This window comes from Somniosus microcephalus, chromosome 23 (assembly GCF_052327205.1).
Source record: "Somniosus microcephalus isolate GS21.2 chromosome 23, FLI_Smic_1.0, whole genome shotgun sequence".
NCBI classification, from domain to species: domain Eukaryota; kingdom Metazoa; phylum Chordata; class Chondrichthyes; order Squaliformes; family Somniosidae; genus Somniosus; species Somniosus microcephalus.
In genome coordinates this window covers 72,681,245-72,700,349 of record NC_141009.1, presented here as the reverse complement: position 1 = coordinate 72,700,349, position 19,105 = coordinate 72,681,245, and the positions used below count along the sequence as shown (strand labels likewise).

The window sequence follows — 19,105 nt, the reverse complement described above, 5'->3', positions numbered from 1 at the left end:
ATAGTCGACCGTACCACCAGGTGGCCGGAGGCCATTCCTTTGACGTCCACCACCTCCGCGGATGTCGCCCGGGCTTTTCTTTCATCCTGGGTTGCACGTTTCGGCGTTCCGTCTGATATTTCATTGGACCGCGGGCCGCAATTCTCGTCTGCACTGTGGAATGCCGTAGCCTTGGGTTTGGGCACCAAGCTCCATCGGACCACGGCTTACCATCCGCAGGCCAATGGATTATGTGAGTGTTTTCATCGGTCCTTGAAGGCGTCGCTGCGGGCCAGCCTCCAGGGGACCGCATGGATGGACAAGCTGCCTTGGGTGATGCTCGGGTTACGCACAGCGCCTAAAGAGGACCTGCAGGCATCGGCCGCCAAACTGGTTTATGGCCAACCGCTCCGGGTGCCAGGCGAGTTTCTTCCGTCACCAACGCGTCCTTGGTCGGCGGCCGAACAACTGGAGGCTCACCGGGATGCAGCTCAATCTTTTCGGCCCATTCCGACGTCACGTCACGGGTTGCCAGCGTCACACGTTCCGCCGGAGCTTATGCGGGCTAAATTCGTTTTTGTCAGGCATGACGCCCACCGTAGTCCTCTCACGCCTCCATATACAGGCCCTTTCCAGGTACTGCAGGCGGGCGCCAAGAGTTTTTTAGTGGACGTCGGGGGCAAGCCTGACCACATTTCCGTGGACCGTCTCAAGGCCGCACACCTGGACCTCGAGCGACCGGTCGAGGCAGTGCAGCCACCACATCGTGGGCAGCCGCCCGTGGCCACCACGCCTGACCAGACTGTTCCGCAGACCAGCTCATCGTCTGCCCAGCCCATTCCTCTCTGGGAATATCGGAGTCGTTCGAACAGGCTTGTCCGACCTCCTCTGCGATTGACTTTTGAGGTTAAAGACACTTCTGGGGGGGCGCATGTGGCAAAGCCACCAAGGGACTCCTGTATAACTGCCTTTAACAGAGTGCTACAGCACCTAGGTTTGTCTACTGTATGTAAATAGCCCGTTCTGGGTAAGTCCCAGAACCAGCGCGATGACGTCATCACGTTGGTCACGTGACGTCCCGAACGGCGGGAAACGTGATGACGTCAGGCGGGGAGGTTCCCAGTTCAGAGCTGGTGAAGCCAGCATTAAGAAAAGACCTGTTGATCATTTCTCCTGCATACCATTGTTTGTTCTCTAGTTTACATTAAACTTCATTTTATTATCGGACTGACTCGACCTCAGTACTTCAGTTAGGGATCTGTCGATTCCTACAGTGTCACATATACCAATCAGACTGTAATGGAGAATTTAAAGTCTGATCAGAGCCACTCACCTGCAGCTGAAGAAATGGAATATTGAAAAACTTGTGTAAATACTTCAGCCCAAAGCCATTCCTCATTGAAGATTCTGCATATCGAATGTAGGATGATCTGGGTAATCTAACGGTCAAAGAAAAGGCAACATTAGTTGGGGGAAATAAAGACTTATTGGATTGGTCAGTGGGCTCCCCAGTGACGTAGCACACAGCAGCACCAAGGGCAAGCTGCAGTCATTCACACTGCACGGCCTGTTAGAAACCACATGGGCCAAACTCAGAGAGGCATTACATAAGAACATAAGAAATAGAAGCAGGAGTGGGCCATACGGCCCCTCGAGCCTGCTCCGCCATTCAATAAGATCAGGGCTGATCATCGACCTCAACTCCACTTTCCCGCCCGATCTCCATATCCCTCGATTCCCCTAGAGTCCAGAAATCTATCTATTGCAGCCTTGAATATACTCAACGATTCAGCATTCACAGCCCTCTGGGGCAGAGAATTCCAAAGATTCACAACCATGAGTGAAGAAATTCCTCCTCATCTCGGTCTTCAATGGCCGACCCCTTATCCTGAGACTGTGGTGTATGTGCCTTTAAGAGCCCCTGTGTACTGTAATGCCGGTAATGGCCACTTGGGCTATATATAGTGTCTTGTATCTTTTAGTTCACCTCCAGACTTTGTTCAGTAAACACCTGTTAAACCAACTCCTGCATTCCGTGTCTCCATTAACACACGGATACAACTGAGACTTTGCCCCCTAGTTCTAGACTCTCCAGCCAGGGGGAAACAACCTCTCAGCATCTACCCTGTCAATCCCCCTCAGAATCTTGTATGTTTCAATGAGATCACCTCTCATTCTTCTAAACTCCAGAGAGTATCGGCCCATTCTACACAATCTTTCATCATTGGGCAGCCCTCTCATCCCAGGAATCAATCTAGTGAATCTTCGTCGCACCGCCTCCAAGGCAAGTATATCCTTCCTTAGATACGGAGACCAAAACTGTGCACAGTACTCCAGGTGTGGTCTCACCAAGGCCCTGTACAATTGGAGCAAGACTTCCTCACTCTTATACTCCAACCCCCTTGCAATAAAGGCCAACATGCCATTTGCCTTCCTTATTGCTCGCTGTACCTGCATGCTCGCTTTCTGTGTTTCTTGCACGAAGACACCCAAATCTCTCTGAACACCAATTGGGAGACGGTTAGGAAAAAAAGGAGTGACATTTATATAGCCCGTCCTGTCTTCAGGACGTCCCCAAGAATTTTACAATGAATTAATTTTGAAGTGCAGTCATTGTTGTTATTTATGCAAAGAGGAATGGCTGGATGGGTGAGGAACTAGAGGGAAGCAGTAATAACAACAGAAAATGCTGGAAACACTCAGCAGGCCAGGCAGCATCCGTGGAGAGAGAAACAGAGTTAACGTTTCAGGTCTGGGACCCTTCATCAGAACTGGAAAAAGCTGGAGATGTGACAGATATTAAGCAGGCGCAGAGACGGGGGGGGGGGGGGGGGTTAGGAGGGGAGGAAGGAATTGAAAGAACATCCTGTGAAAATGTTGCAAATGGGAATGGCAAAATCATACTGCATGAAAAATGGGGGCAGGGATTATTATCTGAAATTGTTGAACTCGATGTTGAGTCCGGAAGGCTGCAAAGTGCCCAATCGAAAGATGAGGTGCTGTTCCTCGAGCTTACGTTGAGCTTCATTGGAACAGTGTAATAGCCCGAGGACAGAGAGACCAGAGTGGGAGTGAAGCGGAGAATTAAAGTGACAGGCGACTGGAAGCTCAGGGTCACCCTTACGGACTGAACGGAGGTGTTCCGCAAAGCGGTCACCCAATCTGCGTTTGGTCTCCTCAATGTAGAGGAGACCGCATCGTGAGCAGCGAATACAGTATACTAGATTGCGAGAAGTACAAGTAAATCGCCGTTTCACCTGGAAGGGGTGTTTGGGGCCTTGGACAGTGGGAAGGGGGGAGGTAAAAGGGCATGTGTTGCATCTCCTGCGCTTGCACAGGAAGGTGCCAGGTGAAGGAGAAGGGCTGTTGGGGGTGATTGAGGAGTGGACCAGGGTGTCTCGGAGGGAGTGGTCCCTTCGGAATGCTGAAAGGGGAGGTGAGGGGAAGATGTGTTTGATGGTGGAATCACGTTGGAGGTGGCGGAAATGGCGGAGGATGATCCGTTGAATGTGGAGGCTGGTGGGGTGAAAGGTGAGGACAAGGTTCTGGGAGGGAAGGGAAGGGGTGAGAGAAGAAGTGTGGGAAATAGAACGGACACGGTCAAGGGCCGTGTCAACCACAGTAATGGGGAATCCTCGGTTGAGGAAAAAGGAAGGCATGTCGGAAGCATTGGTATGGAAGCTGGCATCGTCAGAACAGACGCGGCGGAGACGGAGAAACTGGGAGAATGGAATAGAGTCCTTACTCCAACCTACCTCCCTCTGAACTTGCAGCACTCCGTTCTCTCCGATCCGACCCTAACATTATCATTAAACCTGCTGATAAGGGTGGTGCTGTTGTTGTTTGGCGAACCGACCTCTACCGTGCGGAAGCTGAACGCCAGCTCTCCAACACCTCCTCCTACCTCCGCCTGGACCATGACCCCACTAGCAAACATCAAGCCATTGTTTCCAAGTGTGTCACTGACCTCATCTCCTCTGGAGAACTTCCCTCCATGGCCGCCAACCTCATAGTCCCCCAACCCCGCACAGCCTGCTTCTACCTCCTTCCCAAGATCCACAAACAGGACTGCCCTGGTAGACCCAGCCTGTTCTTGCCCCACGGAACTTATCTCTTCCTATCTCAACTCTATTTTTTCTCCCCTTGTCCAGTCTCTTCCCACCTACATTCGCAACTCTTCCGACGCCCTCCGTCACTTTAACAGTTTCCAGTTTCCTGGCCCCAACCGTCTCCTTTTCACCATGGACGTCCAATCCCTCTACACCTCCATCCCCCACCAGGACGGCCTTCGGGCGCTCCGCTCCTTCCTTGAACAGAGGCCCAACCAGTCCCCATCCACCACCACCCTTCTCCGCCTGGCTGAACTTGTTCTCACATTGAACAACTTCTCCTTTGATTCCACTCACTTCCTCCAAATTAAAGGTGTTGCTATGGGAACCCGCATGGGCCCTAGCTATGCCTGCCTGTTCATGGGATATGTGGAACACTCTTTGTTCCAGTCCTATTCAGGTCCCCTCCCTCACCTCTTTTTCCGGTACATCGATGACTGTATTGGTGCCATTTCCTGCTCTCGCCCTGAACTAGATAAGTTCATTCACTTTACTTCCAATTTCCACCCTTCCCTCACCTTCACATGGTCCATCTCCGACCCTTCCCTTCCCTTCCTTGAGTTCTCCATCTCCATTTCTGGCGATCGGCTTTCGACAAACATCCACTACAAGCCCACCGACTCCCACAGCTACCTGGACTACACTTCCTCCCACCCCGCTTCCTGTAAGAACTCTATTCCATTCTCCCAGTTTCTCCGTCTCCGCCGCGTCTGTTCTGGCAATGCCACCTTCCACACCAGTGCTTCCAACATGTCTTCCTTTCTCCTCAACCGAGGATTCCCTTCTACTGTGGTTGACACGGCCCTTGACCGTGTCCATTCTATCTCCCGCACTTCTGCCCTCACCCCTGCCCCTCCCTCCCAGAACCACGATAGGGTTCCCCTTGTCCTCACCTTTCACCCCACCAGCCGCCACATTCAACGGATCATCCTCCGCCATTTCCGCCACCTCCAACGTGATCCCAACACCAAACACATCTTCCCCTCACCTCCCCTTTCAGCATTCCGAAGGGACCGCTCCCTCCGTAACACCCTGGTCCACTCCTCAATCACCCCTAACAGCCCTTCCCCTTCGCTCGGCACCTTCCCGTGCAAGCGGAGGAGATGCAACACCTGCCCCTATACCTCCCCCCTTCCCACTGTCCAGGGCCCCAAACACCCCTTCCAGGTGAAACAGCGATTTACTTGTACTTCTTGCAATCTAGTATACTGTATTCGCTGCTCACGATGCGGTCTCCTCTACATTGGGGAGACCAAACGCAGATTGGGTGACCGCTTTGTGGAACACCTCCGTTCAGTCCGTACGGGTGACCCTGAGCTTCCGGTCGCCTGTCACTTTAATTCACCGCTTCACTCCCACTCTGATCTCACTGTCCTCGGGCTATTGCATTGTTCCAATGACGCTCAACGTAAGCTCGAGGAACAGCACCTCATCTTCCGATTGGGCACTTTACAGCCTTCCGGACTCAACATTGAGTTCAACAGTTTCAGATAATTATCCCTGCCCCCATTTTCCATGCAGTATGATTTTGCCATTCCCATTTGCAACATTTTCACAGGATGTTCTTTCAATTCCTTCCTCCCCCCCACCCCCCTGTCTCTGCACCTGCTTAATATCTGTTACATCTCCAGCTTTTTCCAGTTCTGATGAAGGGTCCCAGACCTGAAAGGTTAACTCTGTTTCTCTCTCCACGGATGCTGCCTGGCCTGCTGAGTGTTTCCAGCATTTTCTGTTGTTATTTCAGATTTCCAGCACCCGCAGTATTTTGCTATTATATCGAGGGAAGCAGTGTTTGTGGAACTGTAACCAGCACGAGTCAATGACCACCAGAGAGGAGGGGCGAGAATTGGGAGAAAGGAGGAAGAGACAAATAAAAAAATGTAGAATATTTAAATTCCACCAGAAATGTCAAGTAATTTTTTTGGAGCGTGACAAAAGTTCAGTGTTGCTGGGTTCAATCTGGGACTTTTAGACATCTTTACCCAGTTGTGAAAGGAAATGAAGCATTAGCAGGAGATAATCCTGAGTAATACTTGGTCGCCGATCAGTTTGACTTATTCAGAGAAATCGAAGGCCTGGGGATTATCCTTGATTGGACCGGCTCCTTTCCAATTTCACAACTGTGTGAGGGTGCAATCATTGGTCGTGTTCAGTTCAGTTTTTTGTTATTATTTAGGCAAGCACATCAAGGTCTGGCAGAAGTTTTAGTCAACAGTATTGTTTAAATCTCTGTGGACAAGCTGCATAGCTCCCTAGGTAAAGGTGTGTAGCTGAGGCAGACAGACCAGGGGGTGCCAGGCTTGCAGTGAATTAACAATAGGGTCTCCACACTTGATTGTAGCCTCAGTGCCTTGGGCGAGAGAGGAGCTGAGCAGGGTTCCCACTGCCGATCACTATCCAATAATGCCTGCTCCAAGTGCACACATGTGTGGACACCGTGTCAGACAGGCTCAGCTCAGCAAAGCTGCTCCCCGTGGTCGAATAGCCTGTCAACACTCACTGTTTCCCTTGGGTGAGCCACTGAGTCCGGCTTCTGGGCAACTGGAGCCCAGAAAGATGTCAGTACCGTCGGGTTTGCAGGGGGCGGGAACTGACTAATAAAAATCTTCTGATGAGGGATGCTGAGATTCAAGGTGTTCAATAAGTAACTCACCAAACTCCAGTTTTCAGTGGGGACGAGTCTACGCCCAAAACCTTAACCTGCTTTTATTACAAACAGCTGTATTCTCTTCCGATCGGAAACAGAGAGCGTCCTCCCATTAGACCACTAACACTAACTAACCACTGATTCTGCACACCCTCAGTGATTTACACAGCTAACACCCTCTACATGCCTTTCAAAAGGCATTTGATAAAGTACCGCATAACAGACTTATTTGGAAAATAGAAGCACATGGTATTAAAGGGACGGTGGTAACCTGGGTACGAAATTGGCTAAGAGATAAAAGGCAGAGAGCAGTGGTGAACGGGTGCTCTTCTGACTGGAGGGAAGTATACAGTGGGGTCCCCCAGGGGTTGGGATTAGGACCATTGCTTTTCTTGCTATATATAAATGACCTGGACTTGAGTATAGGGAGTACAATTTTGAAGTTTGCGGATGATACAAAACTTGGCAGCGTAGTAAATAGTGAGCAGGATAGTAGCAGACTTCAGGAGGACATAGACAGACTGGTGAAATGGGCAGATCGTGGCCGATGCAATTGAATGTGGATAAGTGTGAATGATGCACTTTAGGAGGAACAACATGGAGAAGGCAGTCTAATCTACATGGTGATATTTTGAAAGGGGTGCATATTCACAAATCCTTGAAGGTGACAGGGCAAGTTGATAAGGCAGTTAAGAAAGCATGTAAATAGGGGCATTGAATACAAAAATAAGGAAGTTATGCTAAACCTTCACAAATCACTGGTTAGGCCTCAGCACCGCACTTTAAGAAGGATGTCAAGACCTTGGAGAGGGTGCAGACGAGGTTTACCAGGATGTTACCAGGGATGAGGGACTTCAGTTATGTGGGAGATTGGAGAAGCTAGGATTGTTCTCCTTAGAGGGGTTTTGATAGAGCAAGTAAGGGAAGTGAAAAGAAATGTCTTCACACGGAGGGTTGTTAAGATCTGGAACGCACGATCTGAAAGGGCGGTGGAATCAGATTCCAGAGGAACTTTCAAAAGGCAATTGGACATTTACCTGAAGAGGTCAATTTGCAGAGTTATGGGGGAAAGCTGGGGTGGGCGACTATTAAAGTCAAGATGGCGACCGAGGCAGTCCGGAGGTAAGCGCTCTCCCTGCTTCGGACAGCCCGCTCCCCCGCGGCCCGCTCCCCCGCGGCCGGAGCGTCGGCAAGTCGGGCGGAGGCAGCGCAGCAGCAACAAGCAGCAGCAGCAGCCACGATGACCCGCTACAGCACGTCGGCCGGCAGCTCCTCGGCGGGAAGCTCGCAATCCGACTGGGAGGAGGGAGAGCCGGGCATGGTGGCCAAAGGCCGGACCGTGAGCGGGAGAAGCAGGCCACCACATTGTGGAGCCGGCAACAGTGAGGAGGAGGCCGCGGTGACGGAGTGGCTGAGGGACATCGCGTTCCCACTGCCATTGGATGCCATTGAATTGACTTTTCTGAACATGGCGCTGCAGAATAGCGACGTGTCTCTGTGAGCTCCCACAGCCTGTTGTGGGAGTGATCGGGGAGTAAGCATTCCATTGTACTAGATACATATGGCAAATTAAATTGAAATTGAAATTGAATTGAAATAAATTGAACAGCTCATTCAAAGAGCCGGCACAGGCATGATGGGCCGAATGGCCTCCTTCTGTGCTGCAAGATTCTATGATTCTTCACAGTGAGAGTAATTTGAAACATGACGTGGGAGGAACAGGTGACTTTGGACCTATGGTTCCAAAAGCTCTCCAACACTGGGGTTTTCCTCGCCTCGTGTTTGAGTCTGTTGTAGACTGATTGATAGGGATTGATTGCTATAATTAGTAAACGACTCCATTACTGCTGTATCATGTGACTCCCAGGATGGTAGAAGGCGAACGAGATAGAGATTGCTCTAGAATTTCTCCTGCTCCCATCTAGAGTCTTCTTTCTCTTAGGCAGTCCCTCGGAGCCGAGGATGACTTGCTTCCACATTAAAAATGAGTTCTCAGGTGACTAATGAGTCCAATGCGGGACCTACAGTCTCTGTCACAGGGGCAGACGGTGGTTGAAGGGGCGGGTGGGTGGGGTGTTTGGGTTGACGTGCACTCCTTGCGCTGCCTGCGCTTGGCTTCCGCTTGCTCCCGGTGAAGAGACTCGAGGTGTTCGGCGCCTTCCCGGATGCTTCTCCTCCACTTTGTGCGGTCTTGGGCCAGGGATTCCCAGGTGTCGGTGGGGATGTTACACTTTTTCAAGGAGGCTTTGAGGGTGTCCTTGAAGCATTTCCTCTGCCCACCTGGGGCTCTCTTGCCGTGCCGGAGCTCCAAGTAGAGCGCTTGTTTTGGGAGTCTCGTATCGGGCATGAGGACAATGTGACCCGTCCATTGGAGCTGATTGAGCGTGGTCAAAGCTTCGATGCTGGGGATGTTGGCCTGAGCAAGAACACCGACGTTGGTGAGCCTATCCTGCCAATGGATTTGCAGGATCTTGCGGAGGCAGCGTTGGTGGTACCTCTCCAGTGCTTTGAGGTGCCTGCTGTACATGGTCCATGTCTCTGAGGCATACAGCAGGGCAGGTATCACTGCTGCTCTGTAGACCGTGAGCTTGGTGCCGGGTTTGAGGTCCTGGTCTTCAAACACTCTCTTCCTCAGGCGACCGAAGGCTGCACTGGCACACTGAAGGCGGTGTTGGACTTCGTCGTCGAAATCTGCCCTTGTTGACAGTAGGCTCCCGAGGTATGGAAAGTGGTCCACGTTGTCCAAGGCCTTGTCGTGGATTTTGATAATCGGGGGGGGGGCAGCACTGTGTGGCAGGGGCAGGTTGGTAGAGGACCTTTGTCTTACGGATGTTTAGTGTAAGGCCTATGCTCTCGTATGCTTCGGTGAAGGTGTTTACGATGGTTTGAAGTTCGACCTCCGAGTGAGCGCAGACGCAAGCATCGTCTGCATGCTGTAATTCAACGACAGAGGATGGGACGACCTTGGATCTGGACTGGAGGCGACGGAGGCTGAACAGTTTCCCATTTGTTCTGTAAATTAGCTCCACTCCAGTGGGGAGCTTACTGAGGAGGAGATGGAGCATTGCAGCAAGGAAGATCGAGAAGAGCGTTGGTGCGATGACACAGCCTTGCTTGACCCCGGTTCGTACGTGAATTGGGTCTGTGGTGGAACCGTTGGTCAGGATCACGGCTTGCATGTCGTCGTGAAGCAGGCGGAGGATAGTGACAAACTTTTGAGGGCAGCCGAATTTGAGGAGAACACTCCATAATCCCTCATGGTTGACAGTGTCGAAGGCCTTTGTGAGATCAAAGGCGGCCATGTACAGTGGTTGGGGCTGTTCCCTGCGTTTCTCTTGTAATTGACGTGCGGTGAAGATCATGTCCATTGTGCCTCTTAGTGGGCGGAATCTGCATTGCGACTCTGGGAGGAGCTCTTCGGCCACTGGGAGAAGGCGATTGAGGAGGATTCTTGCGATTACTTTCCTTGTGGCAGATAGCAGGGAAATTCCTCTGTAATTACCACAATCGGACTCGTCACCTTTCTTGAAGATGGTCATGATTACAGCGTCAGAGAGATCCCCTGGCATGCTCTCCTCCTTCCAGGTAAGAGAAATGAGTTCACGAATTCGCGCCAGTAGTGCTTCTCCGCTATGCTTTAGTGCCTCGGCGGGGATTCCATCTGCTCCTGAGGCCTTGTTGTTCTTCAGTTGTCAGATGGCCTTTTCAACCTCATGCCGGGCTGGGGTTGTGCTGAGATGGTGGCGGGTAGCATGCTGTGGGATGGAGTTGAGGACACTCGTGTCGAAGACAGAGTCGTGGTTAAGGAGATCTTCGAAGTGCTCCTTCCAGCGGGCACTGACTGCTTCCCTGTCCTTGATGAGTACCTCTCCGTTCTTGGCCCGCAGTGGGGAAGGGCCTTGGGTGCTTGGGCCGTAGATGGTCTTGACTGCGCTAAAGAATCCACGCACGTCATGGTTGTCGGCTAGCTGCTGGATCTCCTGCGCTTTCTCCACCCACCATCTGTTCTTTAGGTCGCGAGTTTTTTGTTGGATCTCGGCCTTCAGGCTTCTGTAGAGCTGCTTTCTTGCTCTCGAGTTCTGTTGCTGTTTCCAGATCAGAAATGCCTTGCGCTTGCGGATTAGCTCCTGGATCTCCTGGTCATTCTCGTCGAACCAGCCTTGGTGTTTCCTGGTTGAGTGACCGAGTGTCTCTTCACAGGTGCTGATTATGGAGGCCTTGAGTGCAGACCAGATGCTGTGGGCACTCTGTGTCTCCATCACTGGGAGTCGTCAGGTTGTTTGTGAGGCGCAGGCTGAATAGGGCTTTCTTAGCGGGGTCTTTGACTGCTCCAGCGTTAATTTTCCTGCGGCATTGTTTCTGTTGCCGCCGCTGTTTTGGGGCTACATTGATGGAGATGACAGAGCGGATTAGGCGGTGGTCTGTCCAGCAGTCATCAGCTCCTGTCATGGCGCGGGTGATGCGGACGTCCTTGCGGTCCCTCACTCAGACGATGACGTAGTCCAGCAGATGCCAGCGCTTGGAACGAGGGTGCTGCCATGAAGCCTTGTACTTGTCTCTCTGACGGAACAAGGTGTTGGTTATGACGAGGCCATGTTCTAAGCATTTCGACAGGAGGAGGGTACCGTTGGAGTTGGCTTTCCCTACCCCCTCTCTGCCGATCACACCGCTCCAGAGGTCTGTGTCCTTTCCAACTCTGACGTTGAAGTCGCCAAGGAGGATCAGCTTGTCACCCGTTGGGACTTGGGACAGGGCTTGTTCGAGGCTGGAGTAGAATTCCATCTAGAGTAAGCTTTGTGTGTAGCACAAAATTCCTGCACACATTACTCTTAGTTCCCACGTCACAATGCTTTCCTATTGACATTTACAATGGGAAAACCCTTTGTCAACACTTGTGGTAGTTAAATCCATGTCAATATTTTCGTGTCACACTGCAATTGCAGTCTTCCAGACACTAGATGATGCTGCTGCGCCTCCCAGATCCTGCCTCCAAACTCAGGCCCACTCACAGCATCAGAAAGGCTGAAATCTAACCAGATTTCCATCTATTTCCTGAATTTAAATGAAAGGAGAATTTAATCCTCTCTCCTTTGCCCATCCCATCCCGCCTCATTGCAGCGTTTTGGCCCCACTGCCAACAACAGATTTAATTAAAAATTCAGAACTAAATGTTATTTGAGATGAATTTCTTGGCGTTGCTAAGGAGTGATGAGCTTATGCCAGTGCCAGAGGGAATGTTTATGAGGTACATTGATGCTAATCTCAGACTCTGTAACTTCAGTCAGGCCATGAGGCCTGGGCCTGGGCAAATGACCTGCGGCTGTGGTGCTGGTCACTGGTGATTTAAGCGTGGGAAAATACCCCGGGCAGGGCGACACCAACGACAACTTCAAGGACAATCTACAGGACGCACTGCTGCAGCTCATCCAAGGTTATTTCAACAGTACCTCCCTCCTCCATGACCTCTGCCACCCAGAAAGACAAGGGCAGCAGGTGCATGGGAACACCATCGTCCCCAAGTCACACATCATCCCGATTTAGACCTATACCATCGCTGGGTTAAAATCCTGGAACTCCCTCCCTAACAGCACTGTGGGAGCAACTTCACCACACGGACTGCAGCGGTTCAAGAAGGCGGCTCACCACCACCACCACCTCAAGGGGCAACTAGGGATGAGCAATAAATGCTGGCCTTGCCAGTGACGCCCACATTCTGAGTACTTTGAAGCATTTTTTTTTTTTTTTAAATAAAAAGGGCTACAAATTATGGTGGGGCTGGGGGAGGGGGCGGAAAAGAGATAAAAATCTTCATAAAAAACTAAAAAGGATTTTGAGGAGGAAAGAACTAAAGCACTTGAATTTACCAGAAATACTGACTTTTTTTACGAACATAAGAAATAGGAGCAGGAGTAGGCTATTCGAGCCTGCTCCGCCATTCAATAAGATCATGGCTGATCTTCGACCTCAACTCCACCTTCCCGCACATTCAATAAATAATGAGCAAAGATGGGCCGAATGGCATTCCTCGTCCCACATGATTTTGTGAACAGTCAGGGTATTCAGTGAAAGAGGGGGAAAAAGTGAGTCAGCAAAAATGGGAAAACCAGCAATGTACAACAAAGTGGGGATTCTTCAAACAATCTTCACCAAAAGCACTGGATGCCCTCTCCACCAGCTAACACCATGAACTGGGGGCGAGATACACCTTGAGCACTGGTGCAATCATGTTCTGTTCTAACAATGACATTTACTGCTCATACACAGCCAGCAGGACACTCACCCAAGGGTTAAAACAGCAATGATCTCAACGCAGATGTTATGTGTCTGCAAACAGGATTATTAATGAGATTAATCCAACATTTAAACAGCTTTCAAAAATAGATTGTGACAAAAGTACTTCTGGGAATTCAAACAGTTTACAATAGAGCCATAAAATATGCAGAAGGAACGTTATTACTCCCCCACGGCCAGTCAAACAGATCACCACATCCAGAGACAAACTGCGGACTGTGATCCCTATTCTGTAACGCTGCCCCTCAGCCTGGTGAATGAATGTAAATATTTTCTTTGTGTATTAGAAGCTCACAGCAGGGGGCGGCTGGAGGTAAGTGGTTACCAGGAGCAGAGAGAGACTGAGTAAAAATGTACTGAGTGACAGGCAAACAAATCAGTATTCCCACAGCAGAAAACGCTGGAAATACTCAGCAGGTCAGGCAGCATCCGTGGAGAGAGAAACAGAGTCAATGTTTCAGGTCGATGACCCTTCGTCAGAACTGGAAACAAGCAGGAAATGGGAAGCAGGATTGGGGGCTGGGAAAAGGGGGAGGTGTTGAGAGAACAAAAGGGAAGGTCAGTGATAGGATAGAAAGCAGGAGAGGTTAAGAGACATTGAGAGACACAGAGACATTGAGACAGTGGTTAGCACTGTTGCCTCACAGCGCCAGGGACCCGGGTTCGAATCCGGCCTCGGGCGACTGTCTGTGTGGAGTTTGCACATTCTCCCTGTGTCTGCGTGGGTTTCCTCCGGGTGCTCCGGTTTCCTCCCACAGTCCAAAGATGTGCGGGTTAGGTTGATTTGGCTATGATAAATTGACCCTTAGTGTTAGGGGATTAAATACGTGGGGTTACGGGGATAGGGTGGGATATGTGTCGGTGCAGGCTCGATGGGCCGAAATGGCCTCTATCTGCACTGTGGGAATTCTGTGTGATTCTGTGTGTGTGTGAGACACTGAGAGACATTCAAGGCGGGAGATGGTAATGGGACAGGTTAAGGAACAAAGGATGGCTCTAGATGAGGTGTGAATTGCGCTGGCAGAGTGAAGGGCAGCTGCCGCGTGGGAGGGGAAATTTTTTTTTTTTTTTTAAATGGGCCAAACAAAAAGTGTGAATAAAAAAAAAAGTAGAATATATGTATGTGATAGGGGCTGAGGTTATGATCTGAAATTGTTGAACTCTATGTTGAGTCCAGAGGGCTGTAGAGTGCCTAATCCGTGGAACAATGCAAGAGGCCGCGGACGGTGAGGTCTGAGTGGGAATGGGGCGGTGAATTAAAGTGACAGGCGACCGGAAGCTCCGGGTCCCCCTTACGGACTGAACGGAGGTGTTCCGCAAAGTGGTCACCCAATCTGCGTTTGGTCCCCTCAATGTAGAGGAGACCACATCGTGAGCAGCGAATACAGTATACTAGATTGCAAGAAGTACAAGTAAATCGCTGTTTCACCTGGAAGGGGTGTTTGGGGCCCTGGACAGTGGGAAGGGGGGAGGTGTAGGGGCAGGTGTTACATCTCCTGCGCTTGCACGGGAAGGTGCAGGGCGAAGGGGAAGGAGTGTTGGGGGTGATAGAGGAGTGGACTAGGGTGTCACGGAGGGAGCGGTCCCTGCGGAATGCTGAAAGGGGAGGTGAGGGGAAGATACGTTTGGTGGTGGGATCACTTTGGAGGTGGCAGAAATGGCGGAGGATGATCCGTTGATTGTGGAGGCTGGTGGGGTGAAAGGTGAGGACAAGGGGAACCCTATCGTGGTTCCGGGAGGGAGGGGAAGGGGTGAGGGCAGAAGTGCGGGAGATAGAACGGACACGGTCAAGGGCCGTGTCAACCACGGTAGAGGGGAATCCTTGGTTGAGGAAAGAGGAAGACATGTCGGAAGCACTAGTGTGGAAGGTGGCATCGTCGGAGCAGATGCGGCGGAGACGGAGAAACTGGGAGAATGGAATAGAGTCCTTACAGGAGGCGGGGTGGAAGTGTAGTCCAGGTAGCTGTTGGGAGTCAGTGGGCTTGTAGTGAATGTTTGTAAATAAACTATCCCCAGAGATGGAGACAGAGAAGTCGAGAAAGGGAAGGGAAGAGTCGGAGATGGACCATGTGAAGGTGAGGGAAGGGTAAAAATTGGAAGCAAAGTGAATGAAATTGTCAAGTTCAGGGCGAGGGCAGGAAATGGCACCGATACAGTCATCAATGTACCGGAAAAAGAGTTGAGGGAGGGGACCCGAGTAGGACTGGAACAAAGAGTGTTCCACAAATCCCACGAAAAGGCAGGCATAGCTAGGACCCATGCGGGTACCCATAGCAACACCTTTGATTTGGAGGAAATGAGTGGAGTCAAAGGAGAAGTTGTTCAATGTGAGAACAAGTTCAGCCAGGCGGAGGAGGGTGGTGGCAGTATTCCGACAGCCTAATCCACACATTGGCAACTCCAGTCAGCATCTGTTGGCTAATTCGACTTTTTGAACTCCTAGATACAAGCTGTGGAGCTGGAAGCACAGGACATCACCCCAGCAGACGCAGCAGAGTGGGAAGCTTCTGGGCAAGGCTCTCCATCTGGCACTGACTGTTATGATGCACCAGCTCTTGGCATCCTGGCATAACTATGGAGGAGGTAACAGTGAAGAGAAAGGGACAGTGAGCTCAGGTGCAGGGGATACAGCTGAACGGTAACCTCTCATTACTCCCTGCAGACACTAGCTGAGCTGCTTTCTATTTCCAGCATTTCATGTCTTTAATAAATCCAGAGGGCTGATTTAAGCACTGGCGATCTTGTGGGGGTTCGATAATCTGCTAAGGAGTGGCAGTCGGCGGGATCACGGAGTTAGCTCGAAAGACTTGCATTTCCAGCGCGCCTTTCACCACCTCAGGGCGTCCCAAAGCGTTTACAGCCAATGAAGTACTTTTTTTGAAGTGTAGTCACTGTTGTAATGTAGGAAGCGCGGCAGCCAATTTGCGCACAGCAAGCTCCCACAAACAGCAATGTAATAATGACCAGATAATGCAATAATGACAAGATAATCTGTTTTTAGTAATGTTGGTTGAGGGATAAATATTGGCCAGGACACGGGGAGAACTCCCCCCTGCTGTAAAATCATGTTAGGCTTCTCAGGCTAAAGGTAGCACTCCATTCCTCTCCCCATTTCATGCAGCGATTTCTGTGGGCACTATGTCATCAACAAAGAGAGAGTCACTTTAAATAACATTCACCAAATCACTGAAGACAGTCCCGAGGTGCTGTTGTGTAAACGCTGCGATCCAGCAATCCTCATGACACGTGTGACTTCAAACAAAGTCATGCAACCACCTCACCAGATGTTCCTCAAGACATTAGCTTCTCAATGAGCTGAGTGCCACATCCGGTCCTCTGCCTTTTAATGAAGCAAGTCTTCAGGCACAGATTCTTCATTTCTCTCTCGTGTCTAACTTTATTGGCTCCATCCTTAGTTCTTTATCCATCCTTAAAGGAATCCTCCCCGCCTGGCTATACCTTCCACCATTTGCCCCGCCCAGACCGCTGTGGTGGCGGTGTGGCTCTCATCACCAATCACACCACGGTCTGTCCCCCTACTCTTCTGGCACGTTCTCCTCCTTTAACATCTCACCTCCTTTCACCCCTCTCATTTAAATTCTCGCCCACCCAAGTACGATAAAAATTTGATCACCGAGATATCCTCACTGCTTTCCTCCCTCAGCTTCTGCACCGAGCGACATCTCATCCTCGGTGATTTCAACCTCCATCTCAATTCATCATGCTCTCTCTCCTCTGAGTTCACTACCCTCCTATCCTCCCTTAATCTCCCTCCATGTGAGCTCCCCAACCCATATTCACGGCCACCCCCTTGACATTGCCATCTCTTGTGGCCTCGCTACTCTCACCGTGTCAATCAAAGATAAGACCATCTCTGACCACTTCCTTGTATCGCTTTCCACCCACATCCCCCTTCCCCCACCCAACCCTACTTCCTTCTGTGCCTGTCCCTGGAAAAAACTCTCTCCCAACTCTCTTATAACGGTGTTAGAATAAAATTTTGCTGGACAAGATTGCTGGACAAGATTTTGCTGGAAAAGACACAAACAACAAATTCGCTGACTGGGACTAATTGAATCACTGCACAGTGAGACATGCCACGCTTACGCATGGCTGGAACAAAGTTCGTCTCGTGTCCTGACTGGGACTAATTGAATCACTGAGGACTAACAAGGTTCACTGGTATCCTATCATCGAACTAATCACTTGTATCCTATTATCGAACTAATCACATTCCGCCGGGGAACAAGACGGAATGAAGACCTGAAGAGGCAGAATTGGCAACACAAGTGTGTAAACTCCTGACTGGAGGAAAATAACGATATGCGCTAATAAACGAATTGATTGGATGAATGTAAATGATCTAAAACCAACTTCTTGGAATTGTATATAAGCTCGGCACGTACTACAATCGGGGAGAAGGTGCTCTCGCAGACCGCGTGGTTGCAGACGCTTCTCCCAGAGCTCTGTCATTTAATAAAGTTGTCTCACTTACTCAAAGTCTAGTTTCCGAGGAATCATTTTTCCTACAACAAATTGGCGCTGCGAGCAGGGTGCCACGGAGCTGAACAGTCGTTCGAATCAGTGACCAGGGTGAGTAGTCAGATTTTTGACCGCCCATAAATCAGAGACACTCGACAAGGCGACTGAACGGCGAAGCGGCACCAAAACGAATCTGGGACACAGACTGAGTGGGTAAGAGACACTACTTGATTTGTATGTGTGTATTTGTATTTGTGTAATAGTAACTAAGTAACTAAGAAAAACCTCGGATCAGGAGGACACTTGTCTCAAGACACCTAGCCTCAGGCCGGTTGTTAAGAGGGCAAATGCCCCACGCGAAGGCCAGGACCATGAAGTAGGTGCCGAGACTCGAGACTCCAAGGTGTTCTAAAGTCATGATACTAGTCGAGTATGGTTAACATTTTTCTGCATTATATCATGTTGCTAAGTGAACTAGGAGATTATTAGTGTCGGTGTTGTAGGACCCTGATCAGGTAAACAGGCACCGGGGAGGGGTAGAAACCCCGTCCAACAAGCAAGCGTTACACGTCTGGGCAGTTTTGAGAGAAAGACAAACCCGGACCTCTGAGAACGCTGGCATAGAGTGCGACAAGAAGCTCGGGTATTCTCGGAAGGAAAGAATAGGGGGGGCTCTCTAAGGAACAGATCTCCAGACACGAAGGAACGATCGGTGAAGCAGCGGCGATGTCAGGTGAGGAAGTTAAGAGGGGACCTTCGGGCTCCCTCACATATTCTTATATGACAAACCGACAGTCGTTAATTAAGAAGATGCAGAAAGACGGTTGGGATGTGTCACAGACTTTAGAACTCCAGAGAAGCTGGTTGACTAAACAGACAAAGGATAAAACCAAGAAGGCAGGAGTGTTATTAGTACACCAACTAGCAGGACTCATTGAACAAGTAAACGTAATAAAGAAAGTTGCACAAGACAAAGTACAGATGGTTACGGAACTAGAGACAAAGGCGAAATGTCAAGCAAAGATTATAAAGGAATTAGAGTGTAAGGTATACAAGGGGGGGCGAATGGGGACTTGTCCAGACACCACCTCCCTTCCCCCATATTACAGTACAGAACCAACAGCCCCTGCAGGCGAGGGGGACGTTGAAATAGTCGAGATGGCTCCTGTGAGTCGGGGCGGGACATTGGCTAATCCCACCGCCAGTACCCAATAAAGGCGGAGGCCAGGAAGGCAGTCATGGACATAGTGAAGGGGCTAGTAGAAAGGGGTATCCTGAGGGAAACCACGAGCACTACTAATTCCCCCACATGGCCAGTAGAGAAACCTGATGGGAGCTATAGGTTGACTATAGACTATACGGCCCTCAACAGGGTCACTCCTAAATTACACCCCATCGTTGCCAACCCCTCAACAATTTTGAATGGGCTATCCCCTGAACAGAAGATATTCACCGTTTTAGACATAGCTAACGGATTCTGGGCACTCCCATTAGATCCGGAATCACGAGAAATTTGCATTCACAGTAGGGGATAAACAATATACGTGGACCCGATTGCCACAGGGATTCCATAATAGCCCAGCTATTTTTCACCGCG

The 19,105-nt window shown here is 50.3% G+C and overlaps 1 protein-coding gene across 1 annotated transcript in view; it reads right to left on the bottom strand.

The window, feature by feature from the left end:
- Positions 1-19,105, bottom strand: part of LOC147101959 (rab-like protein 6) — a 175,639-nt gene that overhangs the window by 87,770 nt on the left and 68,764 nt on the right. The window contains 1 exon segment of the mRNA XM_085965164.1: positions 1,313-1,418. Within this exon segment, the coding sequence (XP_085821290.1) occupies positions 1,313-1,418 (106 nt within the window).